The sequence below is a fragment of the Babylonia areolata genome, chromosome 11 (assembly GCF_041734735.1).
Source record: "Babylonia areolata isolate BAREFJ2019XMU chromosome 11, ASM4173473v1, whole genome shotgun sequence".
Classification (NCBI taxonomy): Eukaryota; Metazoa; Mollusca; class Gastropoda; order Neogastropoda; family Buccinidae; genus Babylonia; species Babylonia areolata.
In genome coordinates, this window is record NC_134886.1 from 21,610,459 (window position 1) to 21,625,458 (window position 15,000).

The window sequence follows — 15,000 nt, forward strand, 5'->3', positions numbered from 1 at the left end:
AGCAGTATATAGGGAAACTCCCATACTGGCTCCGTATCCACCTTCCAAGGTGGAAATAAGAGGGGTTTGTTTTAATTTCAGTTTTCCAATTCGACTAAATGGCAAACCAGTGTTTCTGTTTTAGCCCCCTCTTGAGTTGGAATGACCAATCTTGCACTGCTTTTCACTGACAGGATGGAAGGGGGTGGGACAGATGGAGTGCAGTGATACAATGTTCCTCATGAAGCCGAACATTGGATCTGCTGCAGAGTAACTTGAGGGTGCAAATGGGTGTGATTTGTTGAAACAAAACTGACTAAAGGTAACATGTATCCAACCATATTTTGGTAGATCAACAAAAAAGGAAGACTGATCGTTACATGTCTACAATGGCGGATGGACAGGAGGTGGAGACGGTGTAAGTATCCGTGTCATATCATATCAAAATGTGTGCTTCAGGCGGAACAGTTTTGTTTAATCGTTTGAAATAAAAGTAAAATAAAACCAAATCTGACCTCCTGATGGACGACGAAGCGGATAATTTTCAAACATGACCAAAACAAACTTTGAAATCATGTAGGATCAGATTTTCTTTTGTAAACAGTTTTGTTTTATGATTGCTCTTTTTCACCCATGAAACATAACGAAAGAAGAAAGATTTCACAGAAAGATAGTAAAATGAAAGAAAGAGAGAGCGAAGGAATAAAAGGAAGAATAACATAGAAAATCGTTGAGTATATAGAAAGCAAAGAGAACGACAGAGAAGAAAGAAAGCGAGACACAGATAGCAGATAGAGAGAAAGAAAGAAAGAAAGAAAGCAGATAAGAGAAACAACTATAGAAACAACTATAATATAAAAAAAAGAGGTAGACTGTGTATCAGGCACATAGACAGACAGACAGACAGACAGACAGATAGATAGATAGATAGATAGATAGATAGATAGATAGATAGATAGATAGATAGATAGATAGATTAGATAGATAGATAGATAGATAGATAGATAGATAGATATATTATAGATGGATAGATAGATAGATAGATAGATAGATAGATAGATAGATATTTTTCTCCTCCGATGGTTGGCAAGCAGTACAGTCTTTTTACCTTGCTCTCTGCCATCAGGGAAGTCAACAAATGAACAAGAGAGGAGGTAAAGAAGGGAGGAGAGAGGAACCTCACTCCAGACACATACATGGGTCATAGTGATTGAAGTCAGCGGGGTTTTCTACACAACAAACAGTCCATTAGAGGTTTGGAACCAGACTTCACCAACAAAAACACCAAGCCACTAACATCTGGACTGTTGACACAAGGGACACTCCTTCTCTCATTCCAGCAGTAACAGAAAGGAGAGAAAGAGAGCACAGTGTGTGGTAGAGAGACAGGAAATTCACTCTTGCTACCCTGACCCTTCCTATCACAATCTCAAAAAATAGGCTTGATACCACGATTTCCAAAGCTTTTTTTTTTTTGCCAGAGTAGCACAGTAAGAACCTCCCAGAGTGACTGTGCATTCACCGACGAAGGCAGAGAAAAGAGAGTTTATTTTCATCCCCGACGTTCCTCCTGCCCTAATGGCGAATCAATGTTTCATGAGTGGGACCCTCTTGTGTGGAATGGCCGACCTTCCGCTGCCTCTGATTGGCCAGTTGGGAGGCAGAGAGAGAAGCAGGAGTGTTTGAAAGGTCATGACGAAGTCCAAATCAGATTTGGTGGAGATAAACGTACACTGGAAGATGTTTGAACCAGGGTTTATCTGGTGGTGTTTGTAAATTTCAACTATCAGCTTACTACCATCACTAGGATGATGATTGTGAAGAATACATCAACAAATGAATCAATGACATGGATAGGTGGATGGATGGATGGGTGGATGGATGGATGGATGGATGGGTGGATGGATGGATGGATGGATGGGTGGATGGATGGGTGGATGGATGGATGGATTGATGCATTTATGGAAGAGTGATGAAGAAGACAAAGATGAAGGAGGAGGAGGATAAAAAGAAAATATTCAAATATATGTGTGGCCAAAGAAAATATTCGAATATCGACGAGGCTATAGAGAAAGGTAAAGAGTGAGGGGTGCGATAAAAAGTGGGAAAAAATGAGAGGCAGAGAAGGACAGACATAAACAAAGATGCGTCATTTTGTGATAGTGGTTGCAGCATTTAATTTCCTCCTCTGCCCACACGTTTGCTTCACAGACAAACAGACAGACAGAGAGAGAGAGGGGGGGGAAGAGGGAGAGAGAGAGGGAGAGAGACAGACCGACCGACAGACAGACAGCCTGACTGACTGACAGAGACAGATACAAAGACAGAGAGACAGACACAGTGAGAGAGTGATAAGCTATACATTTCTCAAAGGTTGTGGGAACAGGTAGGACAGAGAAGAAAGGAGTGGTCTGAATTTCACTATGCACACACAACACACACGCACACACACACACACACACACACACACACACACACACACTAACAAAAAAGTTCCTTAAAACTTGGAACCAAACTTCAATGACAAAAACACACAAATTTCCTACGCTTGGATTGTAGACACATGAGACACAAATGTTCTTCCTCTAGTCAGAATCAATGTCCAGTAGAAAAAAAAAACAAAAAAACAAAAAACAAAAACAAAAAACAAAACAACAAGAAACAAACCAAAAAAAAAACAACAACAAAAAACAAACGAGAATATAAAGAAAATGATTGAGAAATTCTCCCTACTCTCACCTTCTCCCTTTGTCACTTCTCTCGCCTTTCTCCCTGCTTCCCAACCAAACCCTGTAGGCTTAAAACGACAATCACAAAACAATTACGTTGCCAGAGTAGCACAGTAAGAACTTCCCAGACTGACTGTGTATTCACCGAAGAAGGCTAGAGAGAGAAGAGTTTATATTCATCCTCAACGTTCCTCCTGCCCTAATGGCGAATCAATGTTTCACGAGTGGGACCCTCTTGTGTGGAATGGCCGACCTTCCGCTGCCTCTGATTGGCCAGTTGGGAGGCGGAGAGAGAAGCAGAGTGTTTGAAAGGTCACGACGAAGTCCAAATCAGATTTGGTGGAGAGAAACGTTACTGGAAGATGTTTGTACCAGGGATGTGCTGACAACAAACAGATAGATGGCGTGTCCTAACTTAATTACGTTCTTTGCTGAAACTGAGGCAAAGCTGTACAAGTGGAAAAGAATGACAAAGGTCAATATAAGACGTGTGCGTGTTCGTGGGCGCACGTGTGTGTGTGTGTGTGTGTGTGTGTGTGTGTGTGTGTGTGTGTGTACCTGCGTGTGTGCGTAAACATGAGAATGTTATGATGCACCATTCTCACCCATTAGAAACTGTAATTCTTCAATTGCCTGATAAGAGTTAATGAATATAACCATTCAATATTGTTTAAGAGCCTGTCAACATGCATTCAATAAGATGCATTCATGCTTTCGATTTGACTTTAGGAAACAGGAGGTAGTGAATGATGATGCTGCAATTTATCAGTGTTATATGTTGTATGAATTTAAACAAAAAAAAACTTACAAAGATGAATACCTGGTAAAATCAAATATATGTGTTGGCATTAACAGTGTCCCATACCAGCCACCATGGCAAAGTGGTCAGTGTGGTGAACTGTGAAGACATGGAAATGAACCCATCAAAGGCATTCTCTTCGTCTCTGGGCTGTGACTACCACGTTCTCTCGTTTACATTAATGAGCTATTATGTGTTTGACCGTTTTTGCCACCGCCATGTAAGCAGTCACACTCCGATTTCAGGGAGAAGGGGGTGCATGCCGGGTATCATCTTGTTTTCCATAACCCACCGAACTCTGACATAGAAAACGGGATCTTTAAGGTATGTATTTAATCTTCAGTCACCTCAATTACATGCATGTATCAAGAACATCAACACTATCCATATAATGACAATATGAACAAACTTGCCCATGCATGCACAAACGGAAGAGTGCACACACACACACACACACACACACGCGCGCGCGCGTGCGCGCGCACGCACGCACCACACACACACACACACACACACACACACACACACACACACACACCACAATACATGCATGTGTGCACTCACACACACAGACGCACTGAAACCAAAATAACACGTAGTATACATATCCATGCAGAATATCTAATTGTGAAAATGTAAAGAGAGCTAAGAACGAAAAAACACAAGCACAAATACATGTACATCATATTGATTACAAATACCAGGACAAAATAGAAATTTGGATTGGGAAAAAGGAGGGGGGGGGGGAGTAGGGAGTGAAGGTTCAGTTGTTATTGTGGAAAACAATATAGGTTTTTAGTATTTTCAAAGGCTGCAGCAGTTTCTACATGACACATATTTTAAGGGAGATAATTCTATACTTTGAAGGCATTGTCAGAAAGAAAACAAAAAGCTTTTTTTACTAAAAAACTTTTAGTTCTAATTCTGGGGGCAGACAGAAGACATGAAGTCCGAGGAGGGGGGCGGCTGAAAACCCCGAAACCTTCCCCTCCTTCTCTCATCTCAACACTGCACCCCCTAGACTTCCTTCCTACCTTCCCACCACTGTCTCCGTCAACACACATGCCAGGGATTGATCCCAGAGTGATTCTTCTTCTTGCTCTTCTTCCAACAGCAGTCTGATCGAATGAGTGACACCATCAGGCAGTTTGTTTTCAATAAACAACCTCCGTCCAGACATCTTCCCAGGCAGGTTTCTCTGCAGGAAATCTGATTTGACCTTCATCATGGTCTTTTTCAACTCTAGCCTTATTCCCCCATTCTCTTCCCTTCTCCCATCACCGTGTCTGTGACCATTCCTGTCGCCTTCTGTCTGACCACTTCTTCTTCTTCTTCTTCCTCTTCGTTCGTAGGCTACAACTCCCACGTTCACTCACTCACAATTATATACACGAGTGGGCGTTTACGTGTATGACCGTTTTTATTCCGCCATGTGGGCAGCCATACTCCACTTTCGCACCCGGGACCTTCAGATTGTCCGACCATTTGAAGGCAGCAGAAGATCAGCGATTCCACAAGAAAGTGGATAAGCTACCCATCATTGATTTGCCATGGAGGTTCTGTGGAGTGTTAAAATGGTGAACCTGTGGGTACACTTCATTTGTGTTGCTCCAGCAGTGTCATTGCTTCGTAACTGTTGTACAAATCTGCCAGATCTTTTAGTTTCTTTGTTTGCTGTCTGTCATTTTTTTTCCCCCGAAACCATGGTAAATATAAGTTCTTTTTGCACATGAGTGTGTAAGCGTGCATGCAGACACACACACGCACACACACGAACACGGACACACGCACGCACGCACACACGTTCATGCCTGCCATGCATACGTTTACACACCAAAGATCGAAGTTGATCTTTCCCTGCTGTTTTCTGCTGGGCGAGCAAGGGGCGTAATTGAGTAAGGGAAACCATCAAGCAGTTTGTTGTCACCAGATAACCCCTGGTCCAAACACCTTCCGGTGTACGTTTCTCTCCACCAAATCTGATTTGGACTTCGTCATGACCTTTCAAACCCCCCTGCTTCTCTCTCCGCCTCCCAACTGGGCAATCAGAGGCAGCGGAAGGTCGGCCATTCCACACAAGAGGGTCCCACTCGTGAAACATTGATTCGCCATTAGGGCAGGAGGAACGTCGGGGATGAAAATAAACTCTCCTTTCTCTGCCTTCGGCGGTGAATACACAGTCACTCTGGGAGGTTCTTCCGTGCTACAATAGTCAAATAATTACCTTGTAATTGTCATGTACAGCCTACGTTGGTGGGGGGAAAGGAGACATAAACGGGAGAGGGTGAGGAAAGGGGAAAACATTTCTCTCCTTTTCAACACATTTTCTCTTTTTTTCTTCTTCTTCGGCTTCTTCTTTTTCTTCCATGAAACTTAGATTCGGTCATGAATTAGAGAAGCCATGTCCCTTGTGTCCACAGTCTAGACTTGGAGGCCTGGTGTTTTTGCTTCTGAAGCATGGATTCAAACCTCCGGTGAATGTTTTTTTGTGCTCAGCATCTGGCCAGCTTAAAAGGCTTAGCGAGCCCTGTGGGCTTGGTCCCTGGAGTGAGATCCACACCCACCACCCTTCTCCTCCTGCCCCTCCTCTTATCTCGCCCACACAAAGTGTACAACTGTCTGTCTGTCTCTGTCTCTGGTCTTTGTCTTTGTCTCTGTCTTCGTCTCTATCTTTGTCTCTGTCTCTCTTTCTGTCTTCTCCCTCTCTTTGCATCTATCACTCAGTCTCTGTCTCTGTCTGTCTGTCTGTCTCTCTGTCTTTGCATCTCTTCTCTCTCTCTCTTGCTCTCTCTCTCTCTCTCTTTCTATCTATCTATCTATCTATCCCTCGGTCAATCTATCAGTCTGCCTGCTGTCTCATTTTCCTCATTCCAACTTTTTTGTTCTTGTCCATCTCTCTCTCTCTCTCTCTCTCTCTCTCTCTCTCTCTCTCTCTCTCTCTCTCTCTCTCTCGCTCTGTCAACAGAGAATAAATGTGACGTGCAAATTGAAGAACACGCATTGTTCGAGTATAAATTGAAATTGTTCAGACCTCAAATAATTCTGAAGGACTCTAAAAGATAAAAAAAGGATTATTACTCCAAATAGAAACAAAATGAAGCACGTAACCAGAATTTGTCGAAATTTCTCCTTCACGGTATGAAAGAAACGTTTCACTGAAGGTTTTTGGATTGACATATGATGTACATGTTGCTTTTACACCTGTAACTTTTCTGGACCCCATACCTCAACCTTTCAATGTCTGTAGTGATAACTATAGCTAATGTGAAGTGATGGCCCAGAGGTAACGCGTCCGCCAAGGAAGCGAGAGAATCTGAGCATTGGTTCGAATCACGGCTCAGTCGCCGATATTATTTTTCCCCCTCCACTAGACCTTGCGTGGTGATCTTGACGCTAGTCATTCTGATGAGACGATAAACCGACGTCCCGTGTGCAGCATGCACTAAGCGCACGTAAAAGAACCCACGGCAACAAAAGGGTTGTTCCTGGCAAAATTTTGTAGAGAAATCTACTTCGATAGGAAAAACAAATAAAACTGCTTGCAGGAAAAAATACAAAAAAAAGGGTGGCGCTGTAGTGTAGCGACACGCTCTCCCTGGGGAGAGCAGCTCGAATTTCGCACAGAGACATCTGTTGTGATAAAAGAAATACAGATACAAAAGCAACTACAAATAATGTGCACAAAAAGTGTCCGGTGTTAAGTGCTCTCTCTCTCTCTCTCTCTCTCTCTCTCATTATGTGTCTGTCTCTCTCTCTCTGTCTCTCGCGCTCTCTCTCTCTCTCTATCTCTCTCATTCTGTGTCTGTCTGTCTCTCTGTCTTTGTCTCTCTCACATGTGTTTTTTTCTCTGTGTGTGTTTTGTTGTTGTTGTTGTTGTTGTTGTTGTTGCTGTTGTCGTTTTTGTGTATATATCTTTTTTTCCCTGTATAATCGGAAGTCTCCTATAATATTCCCACGGGGAAAAAAGACAGTGTACAGACAGATTAAAGCGGGAAACTAGACAGCAGGTGGCAGCAACAACAACAACAACAACAACAAAAAAGGCGGGCGGGGAGGGGGGGGATGAGGAGGGGGGGGGGTGAACCAGTCCGAGGGATAAAGCCTGCAGGAATGGCAGATATATCAGAAACATATTATGTGTGTGTACCAACACACTAAGAGCTTTAAGTCAGCTAGACCTCTGAAATAATGTATATATATATATATATATATATATATATATATATATATATATATATATATATATATATATATATATATATATATATGTGTGTGTGTGTGTGTGTGTGTGTGTGTGTGTGTGTGTGTGTGTGTGTGTGTGTGTGTGTGTGTGTTTGTGTGTGGAGAGAGAGAGAGAGAGAGAGAGAGAGAGAGAGAGAGAGAGAGAGAGAGAGATGTGATCATCATAAGAGTTTTGAAACCAGACTTGAGCCATGAAAATGCTATTCACTAGCATCCAGACTACATACTACCACTGTCGCAACTTATCTCATTCCATCCAATATTTATGTCTACTGGGCGAAAAAGAAATGTAGTGTATCTACGAAAAAAAAAAGTACTCTCTGGTAAGCTTTTAAAAACAGTTGTGAACTAATGATACTGCTGGAACAGCATGATAGGAATCTTACAGTTAGGCTGTGTAAGAAGAAGCTAGAAAAAAAGGGGGTTGGGGTTATATTCCTTCGTACAATTCCTCTCCCGTTTCTGTCTTCTCTCCCTCTCCCCTCTTCCCCCCCCCCACCCCCTCCCCGCAGTCTCTGCCCTTTCTGTCTTCTCTTCCCCCCAACCCTCCCATACTGATAACTCAGTGTCATGACGATCATTGCCATACGCAACGACATGTTTGGCCTTCCTCTTTCCGTTTACTAACTAGATGGAAGGAGAGGGGCTGGGAGGGGGTGGGGAGGTGGGGAGAGAAGACAGGAAGGGGAGAGAAAGACAAGACAGGGAGGAGAGCGGACTGGGGGTGGGGGGAGGAGGGGAGGGGGGGGGGAGAGAAGAGAGACAGGGAGGGGACAGAGCGGACTGCAGGGGGGAGGGAGGGGGGAAGAGAAGACAGAAAGGGGAGAGACAGGGAGCAGACAGAACGGACTGGAGGGGGGAGGGAGGGGGGAAGAGAAGACAGAAAGGGGAGAGACAGGGAGCAGACAGAACGGACTGGAGGGGGGAGGGAGGGGGGAAGAGAAGACAGAAAGGGGAGAGACAGGGAGCAGACAGAACGGACTGGAGGGGGGAGGGAGGGGGGAAGAGAAGACAGAAAGGGGAGAGACAGGGAGCAGACAGAACGGACTGGAGGGGGGAGGAAGGGGGGAAGACAAGACAGAAAGGGGAGAGAGACAGGGAGGAGACAGAGCGGACTGGGTGGGGGAGGGGGGGGAGGGAGGGGGGAGAGAAGAAAGATAGGGGAGAGATAGACAGGGAGGAGACAGAGCGGACTGGGGGGAGAGGGGGGGAGAGAAGAGAGAAAGGGGAGAGACAGACAGGGAGGGGACAGAGCGGACTGGGGGTGGGGGAGGGGGAAGAGGAGAGGGGGAGAGAAGAGAGAAAGGGGAGAGAAAGGAAGGAGACAGAGAAGACTGGGGAGGGGGGGAGGGGAGAGGGGGAGAGAAGAGAGAAAGGGGAGAGACAGACAGGGAGGAGACAGAACGGACTGGGGGGGGGGGAGGGGGGAGGGGGAGGGAGAGAAGACAGAAAGGGGAGAGACAGACAGGGAGGAGACAGAGCGGACTGGGGGGGGGGGGGCGAGGGGGGAGGAGGGAGAGAAGACAGATAGGGGAGAGACAGACAGGGAGGAGACAGAGCGGACTGGGGGTGGGGGGAGAGGGGGGAGGTGGGGGAGAGAAGACAGAAAGGGGAGAGAGACAGGGAGCAGACAGAGCGGACGGGGGTGGGGAGAGAGGGGGTGGGGAGAGAAGAAAGATAGGGGAGAGACAGACAGGGAGGAGACAGAGCGGACTGGGGGTGGGGGGGAGGGGGGGAGGGGGGAGAGAAGAAAGATAGCGGGAGGAGAGACAGACAGGGAGGAGACAGAGCGGACGGGGGGGGGGAGAGAGAAGAGAGAAAGGGGAGAGAAGACAGGGAGGAGACAGAACGGACTGGGGGGGGGGGTGGGGTAGGAGGAGAGGGAGAGAGAAGAGAGAAAGGGGAGAGGTAAGAAGGAGGGACAGAGCGGACTGGGTGGGGGGGGGGGAGAAGGGGGGAGGGGAGAAAGAGAGAAAGGGGAGAGACAGACAGGGAGGAGACAGAGCGGACTGGGGGGGGGGAGGAGAGGGGGGAGGGGGAGAGAAGACAGAAAGGGGAGAGACAGACAGGGAGGAGACAGAAGCGGGAAGGGTGGGGTAGGGGAGGGAGAGGGGGAGAGGGAGAAGAAGATGGGTAGGGGGGGAGGTGAGGAAGAGAAGAGGGAGGAGACAGGAGCGGGACTGGGGGGGGGAGGGGGAAGAGGAGAGGGGGAGAGAAGAGAGAAAGGGGAGAGAAAGGAAGGAGACAGAGAAGACTGAGGAGGGAGGGAGGGGAGAGAGGGGGGAGAGAAGAGAGAAAGGGAGAGACAGACAGGGAGGAGACAGAGCGGACCGGGGGTGGGGGGGGGGGGACGAGAAGACAGAAAGGGGAGAGAGACAGACAGGGAGGAGAACAGAACGGACTGGGGGGGGGGGGGGACGGGGGGGGGAGAGAAGACAGACAGGGAGGAGACAGAGCGGACTGTGGGGCGAGGGGGGAGGGGGGGGAGGGATGGAGCGCAGGGGGATGGGGATGGGGGGGGGGGGGGCGAGGGGGAGGGGGGTGTTCAAAAGACCACGACGAGGGTCAAAATGAGATTTCCTGCAGAAAGAAACAAAAACTTGACTGGGAGGACGTCTGGACTGGGGGAGTTGTTTGTTGAGAACAAACCGTCCTGCTGGTGTAACTCACCTCCTCTCCTCCACACCGCTGTTGGAAGAAGGGCAAGAACACTGGGGGGTCGATGCCTGGCATGTGTTTTGATGGAGGTGGCGGAGGTGGCGGAAGGGGAGGGGAGGGGAGGGGAGGGGTGTATGGGGGACAGGGACAGGTTTGGGGATGTTGCTGTCTTATCTGTCTATCTATTTATCTGTTTTCCAATCTATCTATCTATGTATCCATCCATCTCACTACCGATCCTCATATATATCCATCTATCTATATGTATTTCCCTCGTCTCTTATTTTCTATCAATATTACCTCTCTAACACTATATCTATCCATTTCTATTTTCTCTCTCTATCTCTACCCATTTCTCTCTTCTTTCTATCTCTATCCATCTCTCTCTTCTTTATCTCTATCCATCTCTCACTTCTCTATCTCTGTCCATCTCTCTCTTCTTTATCTCTATCAATCTATCTCTTCTATCTCTATCTCTACCCATCTCTCTCTATCTCTACCCATCTCTCTCTATCTCTACCCATCTCTCTCTGTCTCTACCCATCTCTCTCTTCTCTCTCTATCTCTGTCCATCTCTATTTTCTGTTGTTCTCTTTTTTTCTTTCTATGAACCCAACTACCATCTATAAAATCCACAAAGCATATTATATCAACCAACGCTTGTTTCCCTGCACAATTCAGTTGGTTAATTAATTGAAACATCAAGTTAGTGACATGCATTTGCTTTTTTGCTGTATTGTTTTCTGTTTGTAACAACTTGTGTATGTCAGTCCTTCGAGTGTGTGCGTGTGTGTGTGTGTGTGTGTTGGGGGGGCAGGGGTAGGAGAGGGGGGTGCGGGGGTGGGGGGGGGAGGGGCATGTGAGTGCGTGCGTGTATGCATGTTTGTGTGCGCACGTGTGTTTGAGAAAGAAAAAGGAGGGTGGGAAAGACAGACAGACAGAGAGAGAGAGAGAGAGAGAGAGAGAGAGAGAGAGAGAGAGAGAGAGAGAATCCTAATCTTCATCACAGTTCAAGAGGCACCATGATAACACTGTTCATTCCTCTGTTCATTTAGATTATCCTAGCCAATACATGAAGGTGCTTTTTTATGCTGCAGATGCTCTGCAGATGGACTGCACAAACACGATTTAAAGTGTGATTATAAAGCTTGACAGCAAATGGAGAAGAGCACACAAACACACGAGAGAGAGAGAGAGAGAGAGAGAGAGAGAGAGAGAGAGAGAGAGAGAGAGAGAGAGAGAGAGAGAGAGAGAGAGAGAGAGAGAAGATAGACACAGACAGAGAGAGAGAGACAGAGAGAGAGAGAGAGAGACAAAGACAGAGAGAGCAAATAAGCCCATTAATTCCCCCCACATGTACACTCTCAAATGCCAAATATCGATGACAGTCTTTCTCTGCTGCTTTCCACAGGGCCAGCAAGGGGGTGGGGGAGGAGGGGGTAATGGAGTAAGGGACATCATCAGGCAGTTTGTTGTCACCAGATAACCCCTGACCCAATCATCTTCTGGAGTACGTTTCTCTCCACCAAATCTGATTGGGACTTCGTCATGACCTTTCAAACACTCCTGCTTCTCTCTCCGCCTCCCAACTGGCCAATCAGAGGCAGCGGAAGGTCGGCCCATTCCACACAAGAGGGTCCCACTCGTGAAACATTGATTCGCCATTTAGGGCAGGAGGAACGTCGGGGATGAAAATAAATTCTTCTCTCTCGAGCTTCGTCGGTGAATACACAGTCACTCTGGGAGCTTCTTCCGTGCTGCCCTGGCGAGGTAATTGTTTTGTGATTGTCATTTAGGGTGAAAGTGTCTTTTTTCTTCTTCCAGACGTCTTGTTTTCTTCTCATTCCACACGTCTTTTCTCCTCCTTCCAGACGTCTTTTCTCCTTCTTCCAGACGTCTTGTTTCTCCTTCCGGACGTCTTGTTTCTCCTTCTTCCAGACGCCTTGTTTTCTCCTTCTTCCAGACGTCTTGTTTTCTCCTTCTTCTAGACGTCTTGTTTCCCTTCTTCCAGACGTCTTGTTTCCCCTTCTTCCAGACGTCTTGTTTCCCTTCTTCCAGACGTCTTGTTTTCCCTTTCTTCCAGACGTCTTGTTTTCCCCTTCTTCCAGACGTCTTGTTTTCTCCTTCCAGACGTCTTGTTTTCTCCCTTCTTCCAGACGTCTTGTTTTCTCCTTCCAGACGTCTTGTTTTCTCCTTCCAGACGTCTTGTTTTCTCCTTCCAGACGTCTTGTTTTCTCCTTCTTCCAGATGTCTTGTTTCTTCCAGACGTCTTGTTTTCTCCTTCCAGACGTCTTGTTTTCCCCTTCTTCCAGACGTCTTGTTTTCTCCTTCCAGACGTCTTGTTTTCTCCTTCTTCCAGACGTCTTGTTTTCTCCTTCTTCCAAACGTCTTGTTTCCTTCTTCCATACGTCTTGTTTCCTTCTTCCAGACGTCTTGTTTTCTTTTTTCCAGACGTCTTTTCCCCTTCTTCCAGATGTCTTTTATTCCCTTCTTCCAAACGCCTTGTTTTCCCCTTCTTCCAGACGTCTTGTTTCTCCTTCCGGACGTCTTGTTTCCTTCTTCCAGACGTCTTGTTTTCTTTTTTCCAGACGTCTTTTCCCCTTCTTCAGATGTCTTGTTTTCCCCTTCTTCCAAACGCCTTGTTTCCCCCTTCTTCCAGACGTCTTTTTTCTCCTTCCGGACGTCTTGTTTCTCCTTCTTCCAGACGTCTTGTTTTCTCCTTCTTCTAGACGTCTTGTTTCTCCTTCTTCCAGACGTCTTGTTTCCTTCTTCCAGACGTCTTGTTTTCTCCTTCTTCAGACGTCTTGTTTCCTTCTTCCAGACGTCTTGTTTCCCTTCTTCCAGACGTCTTGTTTCCCTTCTTCCGGACGTCTTGTTTCTCCTTCTTCCAGACGTCTTGTTTTCTCCTTCTTCTAGACGTCTTGTTTCCTTCTTCCAGACGTCTTGTTTCCCTTCTTCCAGACGTCCCGTTTTTCCCCCCAACGTCTTTTTTCCCTTCTCCCAGACGCTTGTTTCCCCTTTTTCCAGACGTCCCTTTTTTTCCCTTTTTTTTTTTCCCGACGTACTGTTTCCCTTTTCCCCGACGTCTTGTTTTCCTTGTTTTGTGTCTGTCTTTCAGGGTGAACGTCTTTTTTCTTCTTCCAGACGTCTGTTTTCTTTCATTCACACGTCTTTTCTCCTCCTCCAGACGTCTTTTTCCTTCTTCCAGACGTATGTGTTTCCTTCTTCCAGACGTCTTTTCCTTCTTCCAGACTATCTTGTTTCTCCTTCCAGGACGTCTTGTTTCCTTCTTCTTCCAGACGTCTTGTTTTCTCCTTCTTCCAGACGCCTTGTTTTCTCCTTCTTCCAGACGTCTTGTTTCCTTCTTCCAAATGTCTTGTTTTCCTCTTTTCCAGACGTCTTGTTTCCCTTCTCCAGACGTCTCTGTTTTCCCTTTCTTCTAGGACGTCTTGTTTCCTTTCTTTCAGACGTCTTGTTTTCTTTATTCCCGACGTCTTGTTTTCTTTTTTTCCAGACGTCTTTTCCCCTTCTTCCAGATGTCTTTTATTCCCTTCTTCCAAACGCCTTGTTTTCCCCTTCTTCTACACGTCTTGCTTTCCCTTTCTTCCAGACGTCTTGTTTCCCTTCTTCCAGACGTCTTGTTTTCTCCTTCTTCTAGACGTCTTGTTTCCTTCTTCCAGACATCTTGTTTTCTCCTTCTTCCAGACGTCTTGTTTCCCTTCTTCCAGACGTCCTGTTTCCCTTCTTCCAGACGTCTTGTTTCCCTTCTTCCAGACGTCCCTTTTTCTCCTTCTTTTTTTCCAGACGTACTGTTTCCTTCTTCCAGACGTCTTGTTTCCTTCTTCCAGTCTTCTTGTTTCCCTTCTTCCAGACGTCTTGTTTTCTCCTTCTTCCAGACGTCCTGTTTAACTTCTTCAAGATGTCTGGAAGAAGGAGGAAAACAAGACGTCTGGAAGAAGGAACAAGACGTCTGGAAGAAGGAAAAATCAGGACGTCTGGAAGAAGGGAAACAAGAAGTCTGGAAGAAGGAAACAAGAGTCTGGAAGAAGGGAAACAAGACGTCTGAAGAAGGGAAACAAGACGTCTGGAAGAAGGGGAAAACAAGACGTCTGGAAGAAGGAAACAAGACGTCTGGAGGAAGGAAGCCTAACTATTTCCTCAATGACAGTCATCTGACTGTAAACAGGAAGCCTATCTATTTCCTCAATGACAATCATCTGACTGTAAACAGGAAGCCAGCCTATCTATTTCCTCAATGACAATCATCTGACTGTAAACAGGAAGCCTAACTATTTCCTCAGTGACAGTACTTATCAATCTAAGGAGCAAATAGAAACAGCACAGCACTACAGAACAGCCGTTTCGGCTTATACCACGGAATTTAAGTGTGAAAAATTGGCAAAACATCAGCAAGAGTCAGAAAATGTGTGATTTTTTTTTTTTTTTTTTACTTGATTGCCTGTTGCTTGATTTTCAACCCAGGGTTTCTTCGTGTTAATTACAGTTAGACATTGTTAAACCAGTTACCATCAGCCCTAAAACTGTAGTCTGTCACCAACCAGACCAAAAACAAACAAACAAACAAACAAACAA

The 15,000-nt window shown here is 46.1% G+C and overlaps 1 protein-coding gene across 1 annotated transcript in view; it reads right to left on the reverse strand.

Moving 5' to 3' along the window:
• LOC143287173 (uncharacterized) overlaps nt 1–15,000 on the reverse strand; it is a gene marked incomplete at its 5' end in the record, with an annotated part of 19,785 nt that overhangs the window by 4,150 nt on the left and 635 nt on the right. The window contains 2 exons of the mRNA XM_076595116.1: nt 6,271–6,307; nt 6,383–6,462. Of these exons, the coding sequence (XP_076451231.1) occupies nt 6,271–6,307; nt 6,383–6,462 (117 nt within the window). The remainder of the gene's footprint in view (nt 1–6,270; nt 6,308–6,382; nt 6,463–15,000) is intronic.